Raw genomic sequence first — 20,335 nt, 5'->3', positions numbered from 1 at the left:
AGGGGAGGGGGAAGAATCCGGCCCCGAGAGCTCTGCCTGAGCACTGGTGGTTTCTTGTGCAGCTGTCGTGTACACCAAGACCGGGGCGGTGGTGAGCGTGCTGAGCAAGACGCAGAAGGATGCCAGCTGCAGAGAGAACCCTGTCCATGTTGCTATGGTGAGTAAAAGACTGTGGCTGGAGAGACAGACACACACATGGGAAAGGGGGGTTATTGTCTCCTTCCCTCGATGAGGAGCCGGCAGATGGAAATTCTTGGGTATGGGCTCCAGTGCCCACTCACATAGCCCTGGGCACAGGCTGCCAGTGCCTCTGTCCCCGTTCCCCGAAGAGCAAACCCACCTCCCCGGGCCGGGGCTCGCTGCTCACACTCGGCCTGTGCCTTTCCCTGCAGCTCATCGCGAAGCACCTGCAGTCGAGTGACCTCATGCCCTTCAGCTTCACCCTGCTGGTGGGCCTGCTGGAGAAGGAGGAGTGTGCAGACCAGCTGGCTGGTGTCATGGAGGCGGTGCTTGGAGAGCAAGAATCAGAGCTGCAGGGCCAAGTAATGGCTGGGCATTGGAGGCACCATGCTGACATCTCGAGCAGCTCCATCTTGCCCCGTGCCTAGAATTCCTGGGGCACGAGGGAGGATGTGGAGGGGGAGACATCCCTTCTCACCATCATTGATCAATGGGACCCATCCATGCCCTGTCTGCAAGGGGGCCGCTGGGCACGGCCCTGTAATGGTTTTCAGGCTTTGATCCCAGGAGTCTGGCTTGCCCAGCTCACTCCCAGGGAAATGTGCCCTATCTCCAGACCCATCCCCCAGCTGGAGGAACAGAGCCTGCGGTGGGGTCCCCCGTGTCCACTGACTCTTTGCCCAGTGGGCATGGATTGACGTACAGGATGGAAATGCATCCCAGACGCTTAGATCCCACTCTGGTGCTGAAGCAGCCCAGGCATGTTGTCACAAGGGGAGGTACAGCCGGGATATCCGGGGGGTGGGGTGTCACTGGGCAGCGGGATTGGGACCCTTAGTTCTACCGTGCTGGATCACGGGTGGGGGTTTCAAGGTACCGAACCCAGAACCCCCCTCGGCTCAGTCACTCGCTAGGAGAGTTTATCCATGGCCTCAGCCGGGCCATGTGACCGCTGCCTTGTTTCTGAGCCTGCCCAGTTCCTCCTGGCCCTTGCCTGCCACCCACCTACAGCGGGGGTAGGGTCTCAGCTCCTGCTTTGCCTCCGCAGGTGCAGGATCTCCAGGCGGCTCTTTCCTACACACTGAGCCCACCCCGGGGGGGGCGGCTGAGTGATGGGACGAGAGACATTCTCCACCTACTGGCCAGACAACACACCAAGACCGCGGTCAGCATCCTCCTGAAGATGCCCTGGCCTTACAAACGGTGAGCGCCGGCCCCAGGGAAAGGATAGAACACCCCCCTCCGGCCTCCGAGCCCCCCCTTAATGGGGTCACTCCACAGCACCACGGTTACATGCAGCACAGCCCCTCCCCTTGCACACAGGCCCCCAGGGAACAGCCCTGCCCCGGCATGCTGTCACCATTAGCCTCCCTGTCCCTTGGAGGGCTCCGTGTGCTCTGGGACCCCCGGCTCAGGGCTCCCCCAGCTGAGCTATTCCTAACACAGCTGTCACCCTCCCCCACTTCGTTCTGTGCACTGCTAACCAGTCCACCCCATCCCGGTTCGGCTGTGCAATGGCTTGGCTGGCTGGAGGCCAGAACAGTCTTCCAGCCCCCCCCCCCCCCCCCATCACTACACAGACCAGGAGAGACCCCATGTGAGCAGGGTCACCCCCTCTGTCAGCATGGCCCCCCGCTCCCGGCAGGGCATCCCTCCAGGCTGAGGCAGGAGAGGGGCCAACCTAACTGCATTGCCCCCACAGACGCCCCTACACTGAGCATGTCCCCGCAGGGGCACCCCCTCCCCCCAGCTGGGAAATGCCCTCTCCCCCCTGGAATCCCAGCCTGGTATCTTCCCCATCACCGCACGCTTTTAGACGTCTCATCCCACCCCTAGGGGCTGGTCTTTTCCGATTCACCAGCCTGCCAGGTTCCCCTGGGCCAGCAGCGCCTTCCCTGCATCCTGCCCAGAGCTGACAAGCACAGAGCCCATTTTACAGCCTTCTCCAAACCCCCCACCCCAGAGCCATGGCGTGGCCAGAACTGGAGCCTTGTTCCTCCTGAACCCCCCACTCTCTGCCCCATGGGGAAGGAGCTCCTGCTCTCCTTGGCCGCAGCTCCCACTCTGTGCCCCCCCCCCCCCCCCCGCAGTTCAGGAGATCCAGCCCAGCACCTAGCCCTAGCCCCTCCCAAGGGTGGGCACCTCCTCACACCAGCCCCCACCCCTGAGCCCAGAGTCACTGCTTTCCCCCATGGGGGCTCTAACCCCAGCCCCTCTGGTTCCCATCAGGAGAAGGCAGCAAGGGAGGGAGGGGGCCCCCGAGCTGGGAGAAGTGAATCTGGCCATGTCCACCCATCCCTTTCTGTGACACAGCGCCCCCTGGCAGTGCCCAGGCAGGAGGGTATGAACCCCTTAGGACTGGACAGTGCCTGAAGGGCCTTGAGGTCAGCCACCAGCAGGCTCAACCTGCTGCTTCTGGCCCGTCACCCCTCGGAGGGCATCATCCCCGGTGTGTACCAACTGGGCCCGTCCTCTGTGTGAATTCCTTACCTGCCGTCCCTCTGTCCGTCACAGCCACATCAAGGCCATCTGGAGATTCCTAGGTGCAGACCCCATGCTGACCAGGGAGGTACTGCACATCCTGCTTTATGACAGCCCGGAGAAGAGCCGGGCTAACCTTGGACAGACCCAGGACAGGAGCTGCCCCCAGCCAGCCCGGCTGCCCCCGGCGGTAAGTTCCCATCGCTGGCATTTCAGCCCTCTTTCCCGGCTGCATTCTGCGCACGGCCACGGTCTTCTGACTGTATCTTTTCCCTTCCAGACCACATGCGGCCTGTGGGAGCTGATCGGGGCCTTGGGGCAAGCGGACACGCTGGAGGGACGCGAGGACGACCTGTTCGCCTCTTGTTTCCTCGCCATCGCCTGCCCCCCGGCACGGCACCTCTCGGGAGCCCAGCAGGACTTGCCCAGTGACACCAGTCCACGCAGGTAATGTGTGGGGCCGATGGATCCCAGCACCCACGCAGTGTCTGGGCTAGCCCCTAGGAGGGGGAAGCTTCCTGCTTGGACCTTCGTTGTCCAGGGACCCCCGACACCTTCGGGGGACCGAGGGTTCAGATCAGCCAGGCTTCTCGTGCTTAGGAGCGGGCAGAACTGCTCCCGGATACTCAGGGAGCCAGAGAGCTCCTCAGAGTGGGTAGCTCAGCAGGGTGATGAGGGAGCTGAGCCGGGGGCGGGGGGAGGGGGAGCAGAGCTGGGGAGCAGGGCAGAACTGGCTGCTGTCTCTATTTACTGTCTACTTTGAAGGCTTTGGGACAGGCCCGGCCTGTCACTGAGCCACTTCACCCCTTTTCTGCAGTGGGCCCTGGGGGGCAGGGCTCAGGGCAGCAGGGCATTCAGGGGGGCACTGCATGTACTTTTCTCCCCAGGGTCAGTTTCCTGGGCGGGGTAGGGGGGGCAATTTTCACATCTTTGGAGGAGAGCGAAGGTCACATCTGCAGACACTCCCCCCTGCCCCCACAGTTGCGGGGGGAGAACCAAAGGCAGAAGTGGGGCAGCTTCTAGGCTCACCCTGATCCCTTCAGTGCTGCAGCAAGGGAGTCCTGCCCCCCCCCACCCCGCCCAGAGAGCAGGAATCCCCGCATCACCATCTCCTGCCTCCTTCTCTTCCCAGCATGGCCGTGCAGGCCCTGGCGCGGGTGCTGCGCCTCAGGGGCAGTCAGCCAGCTGTGGAGCTAATGGACCAGGAGCGAGGCTGGCAGCTGCTGGAGGAGGCCCAGCCCGAGGGGTTCACTCTCCTTAGCAGGTGAGGACAGAGGCTGGAGGAGTCACGTTCTCGCTCTGGAGCCCAGTGGGGCAGAGATGGGAGGGGGTGGCCGGGACCGGGCCGGATTCCGGCATGTGCAGGGTTGTCATGCACACGTCAACACGAACTCTTGTTCTCTCCCAGGGCCATAGTGACCCACCCAAACCTGGCCCTGAAGAGCATCCCACAGCTTCTCCTTCCCAGCCTCCAGGCCAGTCAGGAGGGCGAACGCATGGCCTGCACCGCCCTGTTCGCAGAGGTGAGCCTGGAAGACCAGGGGGGAGGGTTAGCCAAGCCCAGAAGCTGATGGAACAGGGGGCCAATAGCTGGTCAGCCAATGAGAGATGGTCCTGGTGGTGTATTGCTTGTAAATTAATCCCTCTGCTGGGGGCTCTGTGGTGGGATTTGGGAGCACCCCACTGGAAGCAGAGGGAGCGCTCTGCCCTGCACATGTCACTTCTGTTAAGCTCAGCTGAAGCCAGCCCCTCGTGAACAGCAGTCGGTATGGATCTATGTCACCTCCTGGCCCCTGATCATACTCCCTTCCCCTTGCTCCTGCCGGGCTAGGACCCACTGGCCTCACCCAGCCCTCTCTGACAGCTCCTTTCGGTCCCTTTAGTTCCTCGGCAGCCCCCTGCTGATGGAGAATGAGCCCAAGGCAATGCGGAAGCAGGTGGTGAAGGCCATGCTGCAGCGGACAGAGGACAGCAACATCCACGTTCGAGGCAGAGCGCTGCACGGCCTCAGGAACGCAGTGACCGAGTTCCCGGACAAGGTGGGTCTGGAATGGCAGGAGACTAGGCAGAGAGGGCTGGGTAGGAAGCGCCTGGTTCCCCTTCTCCCCAGCCTGTGGCTCCTATGGAGCAGACTAGGCTGTAGGCTGACTTGCCCAGACTCTGGTTACACTCAGGCTGACAGAGCGTTGCTCACCGAGTGGCGTCCAACCCCTTCTCTGCAGGTCAGGAAAAAGCGAGACCAGATCCTGGAGAGCTTTGTCCGCGCCGTGTGCGAATGTTGCGACCCCCGCACCATTCTGGAAGCCATGGAAGGGCTCTGCTGGATGCTGCGGGACCCCAAGGCGCCTCTGAAGGCTCACGTCGCCGTCCCGCTGGCCCTGCAGGCGAGAACGTTCTTTGAGGATGTAAGTACCAAGCAGGGCAGGCCCCATGGCACTATAGGGCACCCCATAGGGGGAGATGCTCAGGACCTGCCCTCACGTGGAGGGGGCTCAGTGTCCGATGCAGGCACATTCCTGGATTTGTGGGGCAGCTCAGCTCCTCTGCTAGGGAAGGCAGGGATACAATCATTCTTGGGCCCTGGGCCCACAATTGTTCAGCAGCCCTGGGGCCCAGCAGGAAGGAGGGGAGTTTGCAGAGAATTGTCCTGTCATTTGAACTAGCTGAAACCTCTCCGGGCTCCGCAGCTGCCAGGCTGATTCCCAAAGCATGTGAGGGCCTGAGCCTGTCCCCTCTAACCACGCTGCACCCCTGTCTGCAGGAGAACAGCGACCTGAGGCGGGCCTCCATGGAGCTCTTTGGCCACCTCAGCAAATTTGTTTCCAAGAAGTCATCCCTCTTTGGGGCTGAGGTGGAGAAGAGCATGGGGACGCTGCTCATCCACCTACAGGACGGGGACCCCCAGGTGGCCCAGGTGAGTGCAGCTGAGGGCTCATAGGGGCAGGGGTGGCTGGGGGCATTCTAACAACATGGCAAGGGTGGTGCAAACTCCCCCCTCCAAGCCCCAGATCTCCTCAGTGCTGCCCTGTGGCACCCAGGACCCCCCACTAATCCAGCCCTCCCCCACCCCACACAGAGCTCTGCCAGCCCTCAGAGTGTAGCTGTGGGGTAGATCTGTGGGGTTTCCGTCTCCTCCTCCATTCCCCACAGGCACCTCCAGCCTCCCTGCCCAGCCAGCCTCTCCACGGCTGTGGCTCCATTTTACATCCTGCCCTGTTTAGTGGCCAGGTCCAGGTCTATCTCTGGCCCCTAGCAAGTGACCTAACCCAAGCAGGGCCACAGGGAAGGGCAGGTCGCTGAGGCCGACTGGGTCTCCATTGCTGCTGCCCTGCCCTCACTTGTGTGCTAGCTCCTGTCTGGGAATGACCAGTCTCCTGCAGAAATCCCACCACCACCTGCACCCCAGCCCAGTAGCAGCCCCCAATAGTGCCTGGGATTGAGGGGAGGCCAAGTACGTTGGTCACTGGGCAGTGCTGTTAACCACCCACCGGGGACCCACAGGGAATGGCCCCTTCTCTGTTCCAGGAGTGTCCCTCCCCGGCCCCAGCACTCAGGCCTGGCTCCCCTCAACCCCTCAACCCAGCCAAGCTGGAGATGGGGGGTTGTGGGGGCCTGGGGAACAACCGTCAGGCCAGAGGAGTTTCTGCAAAGAGGTGGCTCCTTGCTGCTCCGGCACAGCGGAGTCTCCCCAAGCCACGCAGAGCCTGCGAGTTGGCAGCCCGTTGCGCTCAGGAACTCACCCAGCTCCCTTCTCGCCCTCTCCGGCAGGCGTGCAGGGTGGCATTGCTGCACTGCGCACCCTTCCTCAGTTACCAGCCCCTGCGCACGCTCGTGCAGAGCCAGCTAGCTGAGGGGGCGGCCCCCGCCATTCCCGCCTTCCTGAACGAAGCCTGCAGGACCCTGGTGAGTGAGCTCTGGGGTGTGGGCCCTGCAGGACATGGGGGTGGGAGGACCTAAGCACACAGGGAGCTTCCCTGCTCCAGGGAGCCCCCTCACTGACTCAGCCCCATCCCCTGCCCTTGAGGATGGCTCCTGTACAAGTCATCTCTGTCCCATGGGAGGAGTCAAGGGGGAGAGGGCTCTGACAGCCAGGGGTTCTTCACCTCCCTAGCAGGCAGCTCCCCTCAGCCTGGGGAGGATGTGTGGCTTGGGACTAACTGGGTTCTTGGCTTCCCAGCTCCAGGACTGCCCAGGGAGGCTGAGCAAGAAGGCTGCCCTGAGAGCAGCAGCTGCCCAGCAGCTGATAGGTAAGAAAAGAGCTGGAGCTCTACTTCCTATTATCCCTCCCTGGCCCACGAGTCCGGGGCCCAGTGCCACATGCACACTGCCAACAGCGGGGAGGGGCTGGCCTCCTTTGTCCACACACAAACACACCCAACTCCCCCCCACCCCTTCCCATCTCCCTGGGACAAAGGGGGAAGCAAGACTCCCTGCAGCCAGATGCGGGAGGGCTCTGCGGCCAGAGGGTCTCCTCTGTCCTGGCCCTGGGCAAGCCCGGCACCTGCAGCAGGAGCAGGCCCGAGGGAGAGATCCTGCCTCCCAAAGGTCTCACCCTGGTTCCCCCCCACCCCACCCCGCACGAGGCACTGGCCCCAGCCAGGTCCCCCTGCAGCCTGTACAGGGAGGGCAGAGATTCACAGGAAGCCCCAGCCCTGCCCACCCCAGCTACCACCAGCCATGCAGGCAAAGAGCCAGGGCAGCAGCTCTGTCACACTGTGCTTCACGCCAACTCCCAGTGGGGCTTGTGTGCACAACACCTCTCCTGGCCTTTGTGGGGCACGAGGCCAAAGGCAAAATGATCCTAATAATCTTGGAGACTGACTCTCCACCCAGCTCCTTCCCCTCCTCTGCCCGGATGGATTGGGGGTGGGGGGCACCTTGAAAGACAGAAATACAAGCGGTGGCTGCTGCCCTGCATGCTGTTAAATAACCAGGCCCGCCTGCCTCCCCTAGGATACATGATGGGCAATTGAAGCCAGAGAAGAGCAGGAGGCTTGGACCACCCACCCTGCTGTGAGTCACGGCTGAGGGGTATTGCTGTGCTGGGAGGAGGGGCGGGGGGAAATCGGGGCAGGGTTCTAGGGGCAGGGGGCAGCAGCCACATCGCATGGTGGCTGGGAGCCAGAACCCAGTTGGAGTGACCTGCAGAGCATAGGAGCAGGGAGAAAACCCTCGGGGCTGGTTCTGGGGTATCTTCTCCCCGGCTATAGTTTGAAACTCCCTGCCCTGTGGGGTGTTCCCATCCTGGCCCAGGCAGGAGCCATGGCTGGTCAGCAGGATCTGGGAGTCAGAAGTGAGTCGTTCCTGGCAGGCAGGGGGCAGTGGCAAGCAGAGAGGGGGTGGACTCCACAAGAGGGAGGGAAACCACCTCCTGTGGGAGACCCGGCTGCTGGAGGAGACTTTTCCCCCTAATCCCTCACCAGCTGCGGTGCCGCGGGCAGGGACTCTGAGCAGCCCCAGCCAAGGGCGAGGCCGGGGGTTGCTCCGAGCCTCATTTGGTGCTAACTGTGCAGAACCCAGCCTGGATTGCTGCCCGCCCCCTGCAAGTGGCAGCTCCAAGAGCCCCTGCACGCACGGAGCAGCTGACCCCACCCCAACCCCCCACCCCGCCCCAGCTATGCTTATGGGGATACGAAATTCTAGCTCTGAGCCTCCCTGTCTTCAACAGCTGATCATGCCCCAAAGGGCTGCACCAGAGCTGAGGAAACAGAGCCAGGTGCTGAGGAAACACATCCCAGGGCTGGAGTGTGCAGTCCAACCCCTCCACCGCATCACGGGCATTAGTTCTGTCAGAGGCTGACCCTGCCAGCTGCTCACTAGGCAGAACCCAGCCAGGTGCTGAGCAGGCTAGCCTAGGCCTGGTGCTTAAATACCTGGAGAGGCTGCAGTCAGCCCAAGAAGGGTGGGCAGGGGGTGGCGTAGAGTCGCAGGCTGAACTGCAGGCCGCAAGCAGACCCAGCGTCACTTCTCACAGCCCCAATCCACACAGCAAGAGAGGAATAAGGCTGCTGCAGCCAGAATTTCCTTCACTCCGGCTGCAGGGCCTGGGCTCGCCCAACATGTGACCCTGGCTGTCAGAAAACTCCCTTTAAAAAGCGACTCTCCTGCCCCCCTCGGAGCACAAACTGCGGGGGGCCAGCTCTTGCTTAGGGAGAGGGAGTTTGAGCTCTTTACATTGGCTTTGTAGTGAAGCGAGCTCCTAACCAGCAAGGCCACTAATAATAGCAAGAGTCACGAGTTTATTTGAGCTGAACAAGTTCTTTAAAAGATGCAGGATGGGGAGTAAACAGAAGCCTAAATTACAGCAGGTAGCATGTAAGCGGGAAAGTAGAAGTGCTAAGATGGCTTGTGAAGAGCAAATAACTGAAGGGCTATAGACAAACCCTAAAAAAAACACTTTAAGGAGATCAGAAGCCTGTGAAAGAAGGGGTGGATTCAAGAGAGCAATTAAAGACGACAAGGACATTGCTGAGAAGCTAATATTTTTGTGTGTGCATCTTCTGCCTTTATCACACAGGTTGTTGGAGAGAGATCTGTCCCAGACCGGTTCTCTTCTAGTACTAGAGGTACCATCAGGGCTTGAGATAGCAGCAGAGGCGGGCCTGGACCAAGCTGATAATTTACAAAGTAACCCCCGCACACACACTTCTTCGAGCTGGATGGGTTTCGCCCCTGTAGGACCGCCCCGAGAGGAGATTTAACCAATCAGGGGGCGTACCGGGGCGGAAGTGGGTCATGTAACCCCTCTAACAACTCCTTCCATCTCCCTCTACCAATCAGGAGGAAGGGCCCTATCGTCAGTCAAACCCTAACCCCACCCCTTGACCCCTTAAAACCTGCCCATCTGTCACAGAAGTCCTGCCCCATGGGGGTAGTACTTCCATGGTCAAGGCAGCCACATGACTGGATGCAAGGTGTGTCATGTGACCCCTCTAAGAGCTCCTCCAACTGCCCTCTACCAATCAGGATGGGTTTCTCCCCCATAGCTCTGCCCCGAGAGGAGATTTGACCAATCAGGGAGAGTTCCGGGGCGGGGCGACCTGTCCAGAAGTGGGTCATGTGATCCCTCTAACAACTCCTCCCACCTCCCTCTATCAATCAGGAGGGGTTTCAGCCGTTGTGGCCCACCCCGAGAGGAGATTTGACCAACGGGGAGGAATTTGGGGGCAGGGTGGCCCGTCCAGGAGTGGTTCGTGTGACCCCTCTAAGAACTCCTCCCATCGCTCTCTACCAATCGCGATGGGTTTCGGCTGCATAGGACCGCCCCGAGAGCATATGTGACCAAACTAGGGCAGGTTCTGGGACAGGGTGAACTGCCCAGAAGAGGGTCGTGTGACCCCTCTAAGAACTCCTCCCAGTGCCCTCTGCCAATCAGAGCGCAGCACCATCACCCCATAACTCCCAGCGCCAGGCAGAAGAGGCCATCTTTTACCAAGAACGCGTGTTTTAGAAATCGTGGAAACATGGACTCCTCCACCACCCCCGTGAGAACTTCGGACTTAGTTTTACCCCCGAGCACCTTTGGACTTGTGTGGAGAAAACGCTACATCAGCAACAGTTCCGACGGGGGCCCTTTGACTCAACCGTTGATGGATACACAGGAACCTGACCCGAAACCCAAACCTTCGTGAGGCACCCCGATGAGTGTGACGGCCTCTCATTGTCCACCCCCCTAGAGGTGGAAGGCGATCATGGCTTGGAGGAGTCACCGGCGGAACAGGTGAACGGAAAAGACTTCGCTCAGGTAAAGGAATGATTAAGAAGTGATGGTTGAGAATGGGGTGTAATGGGGTTAGGAACCGACCCGGGATTACGTAAATCTAAAAACAAGCGGTGGGGGTGCTTACACTGTTTCTTTTCTGAAAAATCTCTCAACAGCTCGACGATGCCTTTCTAGAGGCCTTTGAGAACTTACACATTGGAAGAATGAACCAGCTCAGACTCCCTTATGGTAGGGGTTATGGCGTCCATTTTTACAGGCGGCTGTAAAAGGTTGTGTTAAACCAGGCCATTAATAAAACTTATTTAAATGTGTCAATATGAATGTGTCCCCCTCCATACTTGTGTTAGTAAAAGACGGTACCAGTAACAGTCATGTCTACACACACGGCTCTGTTAAAGAAAATATATTACACCCCCGGGGAAGTTGGGAGCTTCGGCGGGGTGAACCCTCTTTTTCAAGTGATCAAAAGGCATAGTAAAACTTTAAATAGAAGACAGGTAAGTGCTTGGCTTTGAAACCAGGATGCTTACACTTTACACAAACCGGCTCGAATACGTTTTAAAAGAAACAAGACCATTGTTTCAGATGTGGATGCGCAATGGCAGGCAGATTTGGTGGATATGCACCGGTTCTCCAAACACAACAGCGGTTTTAAGTACATGTTAACAGTGATAGACATTCTATCCAAATATGCCTGGGCCTAAAAGACAAGACGAGTGGTGAGGTATCCAAGGCCTTTAAAGCTATTTTCAGCGCAGGTCGCGTGCCTCAAAAATTACAAAGCGATCGGGGGAAAGAATTTTTAAACAAACCTTTAAGCAGATTGTTAAAGCGGCATGGAGTTCACCATTTTGTTACTAATAATGAAGTCAAAGCACGGGTTGTGGAGCGATTTAACAGAACTTTAAAAACTAGGATGTGGAGATATTTTACAGCCCATTACACTTTTCGCTACATTGACGTGTTACCTGATTTTATAAAGAGTTACAACCAGAGCTTTCACAGAACTATACATACCAGACCCGCTGATATTAATCCTTCAAATTCTCTGAAGGTATGGAAAACGGTTTACGGAGATGGTTTTAAAATAAAACCGGTTGTTGCCCCTTTTAGAAAAGGTGACCACGTAAGACTATCTAAAACCAAAGGAGCTTTTGAAAAAGGTTATGAACAGACGTTTACCGATGAGATATTCATAATGGATGAAGCTGTAACCAGGGGCCAGAGACCTGTATACCGATTAAAAGATTACGAGGGTGAGACAGTTACTGGATCTTTTTACCCTGAAGAATTACAAAAAGTAAACCCCAAACGAGACAGGATTTACAGGATTGAAAAAGTTCTAGCGGAGAAAGGAAAAGGGAGAAAAAAGCAGCTACTGGTGAAATGGTTGGGGTGGCCCGATAAGTTTAATAGCTGGGTGGAAGCTTCTCAACTCTGTGACATTTAGACACGAACAAAAACGATTCCTCCTGCAAAGACAGAGAGAGAGAGAGAGAGAGAATTGAGCGATGGCGGGTTTTACATTACTTTGCCCAGCAATGCCAGCTCTGCAGTTTTCCCCCAAAACACCAGCTCGAACTTTACAATACGGCTAATTAAGCCCTTGGATCTCCCGGGTGCCTGGGAGGTGGGGTTAGTGGAAATACAATACCCGCACAGCTGGAATACTATCAACGAAGACACCCCTTTCGAAATCACCTTTGGAGCTATAACGTGGAATTTCATCCTACGACGAGGTTATTACTCGACCATACCCGAATTACTGGAGCATATGAACAGCAACGTGGCTCGTCATCCCGGACCGCCTGAGGTGGTCATGAACTACGACCCTGTGGGTAGAAAAGTGAGACTTAAATCTACCGATTTTATGTACGTGTTTTCTACTGGTGGGGAGCTAGCTAACATTCTGGGTTTGGGCCACAAACGCAACGTCCAAAAATTTCCCTTCTCGGCAGACATCACAGGAGGTTTTAACTCCTTGTATGTATACACGGATATCATAGAACACCAGTTTGTGGGGGACTTTTCTGTTCCCCTGTTACGCTGCGTCCCTGTCCGAGGAAGGAACAACGAGTTTGTTACCATCACCTACGACAAACCTCATTACGTCCCTGTCAGTAAACACCACATCGACACCATCACCATTGAAATAAAGACAGATCAGAACAGAGATGTCTCATTTCGCTTTGGCAAGGTGATCGTCAAGCTGCATCTGCGGCCGCGGAGAGAGCGAGGTTTCTAAAAAAGCAAAACCCTATTATGGCGATCCCAAAAAATTATGGCGACCCCACCATCTACAGGAACTATTACAAAGCCCAGGCTGGATACGCCCTTCCTGGATATCATGGGGCCCCCGTGATGTACGGGGCGGGTGTGGGTGGAATATTTCGTAGCCTCTTTCGAAAAGCCGTACCGCTTTTGAGGAGGGGACTAGAGATTATTAAACCCCACGTAAAAACCGCCGCTCAAAACATAGCTAAAGATGTGGTAGGTCATGTCTCCCGTGCTGTTCTGGAGAAGGTGGGGAATACAGCTTCACAGGAAGGATCGGGGGTGATGTACATTAAAAGGAGGAAGAGAAAGAGAAATACATCATACCCGCGACGCACAGGTCCCCCGAAACCCTTTAAAAGAAGGGCTTTGACACGCAGGGCTGGCCATAAGCGAAAGTCCAAGAGGAAGCCTGGGCGAAAGAGGAGACGCGCTCTGCCTGGTAAAAGAGACATATTTTAATCAACATGGCTTTTGTTCACTGCGGGTCTGAAGAGTGCACCAAATCCGAACTAGACTTGTTTCAAATAGCCCCTACGCAGACCAGCATCGAGAAAAGCATCTACATCGAGGTGCCGCCTCTATCGGCCATTACGGAGTCTGCCCCCATTGACTTTTTTATAGCAGGGAATGGCATAGATTATATGGATTTAAACAACACGCTGCTGTACCTGTGTTGCAAGATTGTAAAAGGAGACGGAACTGAACTCGCCGCGGACACCGAAGTGGGTCTGGTGAATTACCCCGTGGCCTCTATTTTCAGTCAGTTGGATGTCACGCTGCGAGACCGCCTCATAAGCCAAAGCAACAACTGCTACCCTTACAGGGCCTTTATAGAATCGGTGCTCAATTACAGCGACGACACCCTCGCCACGCAGTTTTCCACCGGCCTGTTTTACAAAGACACTGCTGGACAACATGAAGAAATGGAGTTGGATGGCGGGAATCTAGGGTTTGTGAGGCGTGCAAAGCTGACGGCCCAGAGCAGAACGGTAGAGCTGCTGGGTCATCTACACAGCGACCTGTTTTTCCAAGAAAAACTTTTGTTGAACAGAGTAGATGTGAAAATTAAACTGACGCGCAGTAAAGACGCTTTCTGTTTAATGGGCAGTGCGGCTGAATGCTTTAAACTGCGCATTGTATCAGCGTCCCTTTTTGTGAAGAAAGTACAGGTGGCCCCGAGTATCCATCTGGGGCACGCGGAGGCCCTGCTTACCGCTAATGCTAAATACCCTGTGGACCGTGTGGGAATGAAAGTGTTTAGCATCCCCGCGAGCAGCAGGATCAGTAACCAGGAGAACCTGTTCTTGGGACAGTTCCCAATATGCTTGTCCTAGGGTTTGTGGGTAATGATGCCTTTAGTGGAAGTTACGCTAAAAATCCCTTTCATTTTAAACATTATGATATTAATTTTGTGGCTTTGTATGTGGATGGTGAACAGATACCAACCAAGCCTCTGGAACCAGACTTCAAGGCAGGACACTGCGTAAGAGAATACATGAATCCAGGGCCGGCTCTGGCTTTTTTGCCGCCCCAGGCAAAAAAGCCTCCCGCCGCCCCCCCGCAGCCCCGCTCTCCCTGACCGGCCGGAGCGCCGGGAGGAGGTCGGCGAGCCCGGCTGGGGCCCCACTCTCCCCGACCGGCCAGAGCGCCGGGGGAGGGAGGCCCCGCTCTTCCCTGCCGGCCGGAGCGCCGGGGGAGGGCGGCCCCGCTCTTCCCTGCCGGCCGGAGCGCTGGGGGGAGGGTGGCGAGCCCGGCCGCGGCCCCACTCTCCCCGGCCGGCCGGTGCGCCGGGAGGAGGGCGGAGAGCCCGGCCGGGGCCCTGCTCTCCCTGACCAGCCGGAGCGCTGGGGGGAGGGCGGCGAGCCCACCGCGGCCCCGCTCTCCCCGGCCGGCCGGAGCGCTGGGGGAGGGCGGCGAGCCCGCCGCGGCCCCGCTCTCCCCAGGTGAGCGCCGCCCCCCTCCAGGTGCCGCCCCAAGCACATGCTTGGAGGGCTGGTGCCTGGAGCCGGCCCTGCATGAATCTGGTACAGATGGCTGGTAAACACATGAAAGATCATTCTCTGTTAATCGACCGTGAGGAGTTTGCACAGGGTTACACCTTGTATGCCTTTGACCTGTCTCCCAACCAGGAATGCGCCAATCACTATTCCCTGATTAAAACCGAGAACCTGAGAGCAGAAATACGTTTTGGGAAGGCTTTAAGGGTCATCGTCAATATGATCGTGTTTGGGGTTTTTGACAATGTCATAGAGATAAATCAGAGGAGAAACGTTCTGTTTGACTACATGTGAACATGGACACTGTGCTGCTCTCACGTGTCTTATCAACGGACCCTTACACGAAAAAGAATTTCTTAGATGTGTTCCCTTGCGACTGGCTCCCTGGAGGCAAGCTGTCTCAGAGACCCCTAGGTTTGGTGGTCAACACGCATCCACACAACCAACCGGGTCAACACTGGCTCGCCTTGTATCTGGCGGAGCGTAACCGTGGAGCGTTTTTTGACTCATATGGGCATCCCCCGAACAGTGTGTTGTTTCCTAAAAGCATTATGAAATTTTTAAACATAAATGCCACAGACATTGTGTTTCACAATAGACAATTACAAGGCCCCACTCCGTCGCCTGCGGCGATCACTGCGTGTTTTTCTTACATCATCGTCACAAGGGTTTATCTTTTGACCGGATTTTAAAATTGTATTCTAACGACTTAGTGCAAAACGACCGACGGTGATGAATTTTGTAAAAAATAAATTTAAATTCTTGGGCATGCCTAGCCTTGCTCAAAACATGTTTCAACAAGCCCAGATATGTGTATCTTGCAATGATTTTCATAGCCATGTTACCCAATAAAGCACTCCAGGTGAGGGGTTTAAAGACAACTGATATTTGGTGGGGTTTTTGTTCTTTTAAAAAACAAAACAAAAAAAACAATATTTTTTACACAGATCATTCTGATATTTTCCTCTGCCGGAGGGGGAGCCCTTAATTGCTCCAATTGGCGGCTCGGTACCAGGTATATTTTTTCTGCATACTCCATTATTCTTTTAAGTGAAACCCTTTTATTACACCCTCGCCACGCAATTTTCCGCCGACCTGTTTTACAAAGACACAGCCGGACAACACGAAGAAATGGAGTTGGATGGAGGGAATCTAGGGCTGGATGAAGCAGCACTTCCAAGCTGCCTCTCCTTATATGCCCCTGGGCTCCATGGACTGGGTCAAGCAGCACTTTCAAACTGTTACCCTTATGTGTCCCAGATTCAGCACATCCCTATCCCCACTCTCCCATCACAATTGTACTGGCAGTAACCTACTTGATGAGCAAACCCCACAGTATTTTGGGCGCTGCCGGGATCTTTAGCTTACGTAAAAGAAGACAAGTTATTTATTGAATAATAGTGATCACTACACAAGGAGAGCTAAACCAACATAACATACATAATTAAAGGTTAATACCTAAGGTAGAGAGGAAAACAGAGAGAGAGAGAGAGAGAGAAAGAAGGGGATCTCACCACTCCCTGAAGCTTGAACTGGTCAGGGTTCCCAGGGGATGGTGGTAGTTCAGGGTCCTGAGGGCAGGAGACAGGCAGAGCCCCCAGCACGATCAGTCAGGAGATGGAGTCCCAGTGGAACTGATGCAGAGCTTGGGTCTATGCATCAGAACCCTTACTGGAGGGTGAGTAGGGATTTTTGTAGAGAAAATACAATGGTTCAAGGAAGAACACTAGATTTGTTTCTAGGTAAACTGATGACTCAAGGGGTTTTTTTTTAGGCTAGACCAGGGGTAGGCAACCTATGGCATGCATGCCAAAGGCGGCACATGAGCTGATTTTCAGTGGTACTCACAGTGCCCGGGTCCTGGCCACCGGTCCGGGGGGCTCTGCATTTTCATTTAATTTTAAATGAAGCTTCTTAAGCATTTTAAAAACCTTATTTACTTTACATACAACAATAGTTTAGTTCTATATTATAGACTTATAGAAAGAGACCTTCTAAAAAAATTAAAATGTATGACTGGCACGCGAAACCTTAAATTAGAGTGAATAAATGAAGACTCGGCACACCACTTCTGAAAGGTTGACGACCCCTGGGCTAGACAATAGGAGCTGATCACTCTTGGCTATGGGTGATGTTCTCTTCCAGGGAGCTCACAATGCAACTAGGCTGCTTCAGTATTTTGGAGATCAATCAAAGATTCCTTACTAGAATTAGTCTGATAACTGCTGAGCTGGGTGTGGGCAGGCATAGGTTCATTAACATCTGGAGCAGAGATTCCCATGATGCAGTGCTTTCCTGCTTTTTCTGGTCCCAGAGTTCAGTGCGGTTCTCTGTTCTCCATTCTGTATGCAAATTGAGATGTCTCCCTGTCCATCTTTCATGCAGATGAGGCTAGGGGAGTTGTCTCTGTTCTTCATTCTGTATGCTAATGGAGATGTCTTAATCTCATCACCCTTGTCAGGAGGGGTCTAGGTGTGTCTCCCATCCTCCCTTCACTGCTCTCTGCAAGTTTTTTCCTCTGATGGGTTTTGGTTTAAGCAGAGGCTGGTGGAGGGGGTGTATGTGTCTTTCATGAGTCAGACTGGATACTGCACCCTGGTTCCCCAAGAACACAGAGCTGATTGGTATCAATTCCCCCCGTTGATGGGGTGCTTGTGCTGAGCGAGTATCCCCATCACATCCTTACACCGTGGTACCGGATCTGATCTTCCATCCATTGCAGCTGCCGCATCAGTCGTTGTATCCAATAAACCAGCAGAACCAGACCAATTGCGAGTATAATTTGGAAACCAATGATCAACACAATGGGGTGAAGCATGAGATTCAAAAGACTTGTTGCACTGGGTCTCCACCCAAGCAAGGTCTCCCACCAGGCGTGATGGCCTGTGTTTTTACCTTAATGGCAATGAGACCCATTCCCAGTGAAATGGGGGAAACCTCCTTGTAGAGCTCAGGATAGGCTTTTAAATGTTGTACAGTCCATATAGGCACAGTAAACTTAATATCACAACTAACAATGGTGGTTACATTACAGAAACAGCAATTAACGTAAGGCACCATGGATTGGATCCAATGTCCATTAATCAATACAATATTACATCTTGTCCTTACACACACACATGCTTTACTAACATAGACAATACCAGACCCCTCTTCCTGGATAACATTGAAGGAACAGTGAGACTTATCCCCAGATTACCCATTCATCCCAACCCTTATGGCTAGTTCCAATCAAGGGAGCGCTTAGAGGTGCAATGTGAGAGATATTCATGCCCTCTAAGTGGCTTTGAACCTGCTTCTGGGAAGTCTGAGGTTGAAGAACCAAATGTTCTTGTTGATCGAATTTCAACACACGGGGTCCTGAAAGTGGGGCTCTTAAACGTCAGAGGGGAGCAAGGTTTGTAATCAGAGGGTCAACATTTAAAACTGTTTTTTTGTTGTTGGTCCAATTCCACTCTGTACAAACTGGGCTCATGAAATCCCCCCGAAACGGCAATATGCCCATAGAATTTAAACCAAAATGCTGGCATGAGCTTGTCACAATGTGTGCCCTTTAATGGAACTACCCAGTCTGGGGGACCTTGCTGAATCAGGTCATGTCCAGCTAAAGTCCAGTTCAGCGGTTCCCAGTTTATGAGGAACCGTGTGATACTGTTGTCTGTTGGCGTGATCAGAGACAGCTGCAGTTCATCTCCGGGTAACGGAGGTGTCTGAGTTCCAATGACAATGATGACATGTAAGGGCATGGTTGTTCCCCAAACAGCGGAGGAAACCAGGGCTACCCTGCACCTTCCACCACCCAGGAGGCTGTCACTGGGTGTGTTTGATGGTGTACGTCCCGTTGGAGACCACAATGGCTTACAGAAGAATGGGACGGAGTCTGGGGTGGTCTTAAGTCTCATAACAAAACTTGAGTGACTCTCCGGTGGCACTCTGCATGCAATTGGCAATGCTGTCCCAGGGGCAACCTGAGGAGGTGCCAACAGCGTAGAACTGGTAGTGGACAGCATCAGACTCCTGACACTTATGAACAAAGGGGGGTGCTGGTGCACCGGTGGGATATCAAGGCTCATGTATGGGACCTGTGAGGGGGCAGAGAAGAGAGAAAAACTTCCCACATTCCCCCCATATATACTGGGTGTACGGAGAGTGGGGGGACACAAGGCCCTGCACCCCCGGCTTCCTGCGATTCACCATGACTCTCAGCCAGCCAGTAAAGCAGAAGGTTTATTTAGACAACAGGAACACAGTCCAAGACAGGTCTTGCAGGCACAGACAACAGGATCCCCCCAGTTAGGTCCATCTTGGGGTCCCAGGGCACCCCAGCCCCCTTGGGAGGTCAGAGCCCCGTCTGCCTCCCAGCCATATTACCAGCCAGCTCCTGAAACTCTCCCTTCAGTGACCCCTCCCACACCTTTGTTCAGTTTCCCGGGCAAAGGTGTCACCTGGCCTCTAACCCCTTCCTGGGTTCTCACATTACATGCTCAGGTATTTTCCCTCGGTCAGTCTCCATCCCCCAACGCAGACCATCCTAGCCACACTCCCCTGTCAGCATTCAAAGACCACAGTAAGAACAGTCCCAGTTCGTCACACTGGGAGAATCTGGGACCAATATTACAGGGTGAACATGAAGCAGTGACCTATGTGAGGGTGGCCATAATAAGTCAAGGACTTTTCTGGCCTTTTCCTGTCTTAACATCGGGGTAGGCACTGACCAGCCCACTCGATGCATATTTTCCAATGGCTCAAAGCCGTTCCTTCTTGCTGGCCAAGAAGGGTGGCCGACAGGATGGAGAAGACAATCTTGAGGGTCAGGTGGTTTATCCTTCCATTCTTTGAGCTTTGAAGAATGAAACCATTTCCGCCAGGGTTTTCCATTTTTCCCATTTAGGATTTCTACCTGACAAACACTGGGGCTGGCCCGATTCACAATAGAGCAGCGGCCATCCCAGGTGTGTGTAAAGAGCTGCTTAGCAGTGACAGAGGCAGTGTTGGTTTTAATAGGGATGGCTTCCACCCTGGATCTTTCTAAAACAAAGTCAGTGGATTTATACACAGTTGAGGAACTTTGGCAGCTAGAAACTGAACCAAATTTCTCAGCACCTGCACTGTTGCTTGCTACAGGCAATGATTCTGAGCTAACTCAATTAACTCACTTCCACACCCTTCAGTTGCAGCAAACTGCTTGCAAAAGCTAGCATGAGGTTTTATTCCTTCAGGAGCACTTCTAGGCAACAATTCATTTCCCCCAGAAATTTTGTCCTTTCCCTTTTTAGTTAGGGGTTGCTCTACAGAAACATCTTTCTGGGTTTTAGTTGAGTCCAGAACCACCTCTGGCACAACTGACAAATCCTCCATCAGCATAAACTGAGAGGTACTTTCTGCTAGCTCCACAGACAGAAGATTGGAGACATTTTCTCCCCCAGCAGTTAAACTGCTTTTCTGACTAGATAAACAGTTTGAACTTCCCTCTCCCTTGTCACAGACCACATGACTGTTCACAGACAAACACTGGGAGATTGGGATGGCTTTTCTAACAGGCAAATCGCCACTCCCAAGAGACAAACCATGGGAGACAGTTAGGGTGACCAGATGAGCTGAAGAAAATATCGGGACATGGGGGGGGGGTGTGCAAAAAAAAAAAAAAAAAAAAAGCTGAGTGCTGCCGGCCGGCGCA

General features: G+C 54.7%; 1 protein-coding gene across 1 annotated transcript in view; it reads left to right on the top strand.

Moving 5' to 3' along the window:
• The window catches only part of LOC135884599 (maestro heat-like repeat-containing protein family member 1), a 37,426-nt gene extending 22,474 nt beyond the window's left edge, over nucleotides 1-14,952 (top strand). Inside the window, exons 23-36 of the mRNA XM_065412026.1 lie at nucleotides 63-157; nucleotides 393-542; nucleotides 1,229-1,383; nucleotides 2,695-2,851; nucleotides 2,942-3,108; nucleotides 3,794-3,925; nucleotides 4,070-4,184; nucleotides 4,545-4,700; nucleotides 4,884-5,066; nucleotides 5,423-5,575; nucleotides 6,430-6,564; nucleotides 6,839-6,908; nucleotides 10,338-10,405; nucleotides 14,791-14,952. Of these exons, the coding sequence (XP_065268098.1) occupies nucleotides 63-157; nucleotides 393-542; nucleotides 1,229-1,383; nucleotides 2,695-2,851; nucleotides 2,942-3,108; nucleotides 3,794-3,925; nucleotides 4,070-4,184; nucleotides 4,545-4,700; nucleotides 4,884-5,066; nucleotides 5,423-5,575; nucleotides 6,430-6,564; nucleotides 6,839-6,908; nucleotides 10,338-10,405; nucleotides 14,791-14,952 (1,898 nt within the window). The remainder of the gene's footprint in view (nucleotides 1-62; nucleotides 158-392; nucleotides 543-1,228; nucleotides 1,384-2,694; nucleotides 2,852-2,941; nucleotides 3,109-3,793; nucleotides 3,926-4,069; nucleotides 4,185-4,544; nucleotides 4,701-4,883; nucleotides 5,067-5,422; nucleotides 5,576-6,429; nucleotides 6,565-6,838; nucleotides 6,909-10,337; nucleotides 10,406-14,790) is intronic.
• Nucleotides 14,953-20,335: the final 5,383 nt, after the last annotated feature.

This window comes from Emys orbicularis, chromosome 10, assembly GCF_028017835.1.
Source record: "Emys orbicularis isolate rEmyOrb1 chromosome 10, rEmyOrb1.hap1, whole genome shotgun sequence".
Lineage (NCBI taxonomy): Eukaryota > Metazoa > Chordata > Testudines > Emydidae > Emys > Emys orbicularis.
This window is presented reverse-complemented; position numbering and strand designations above follow the sequence as displayed.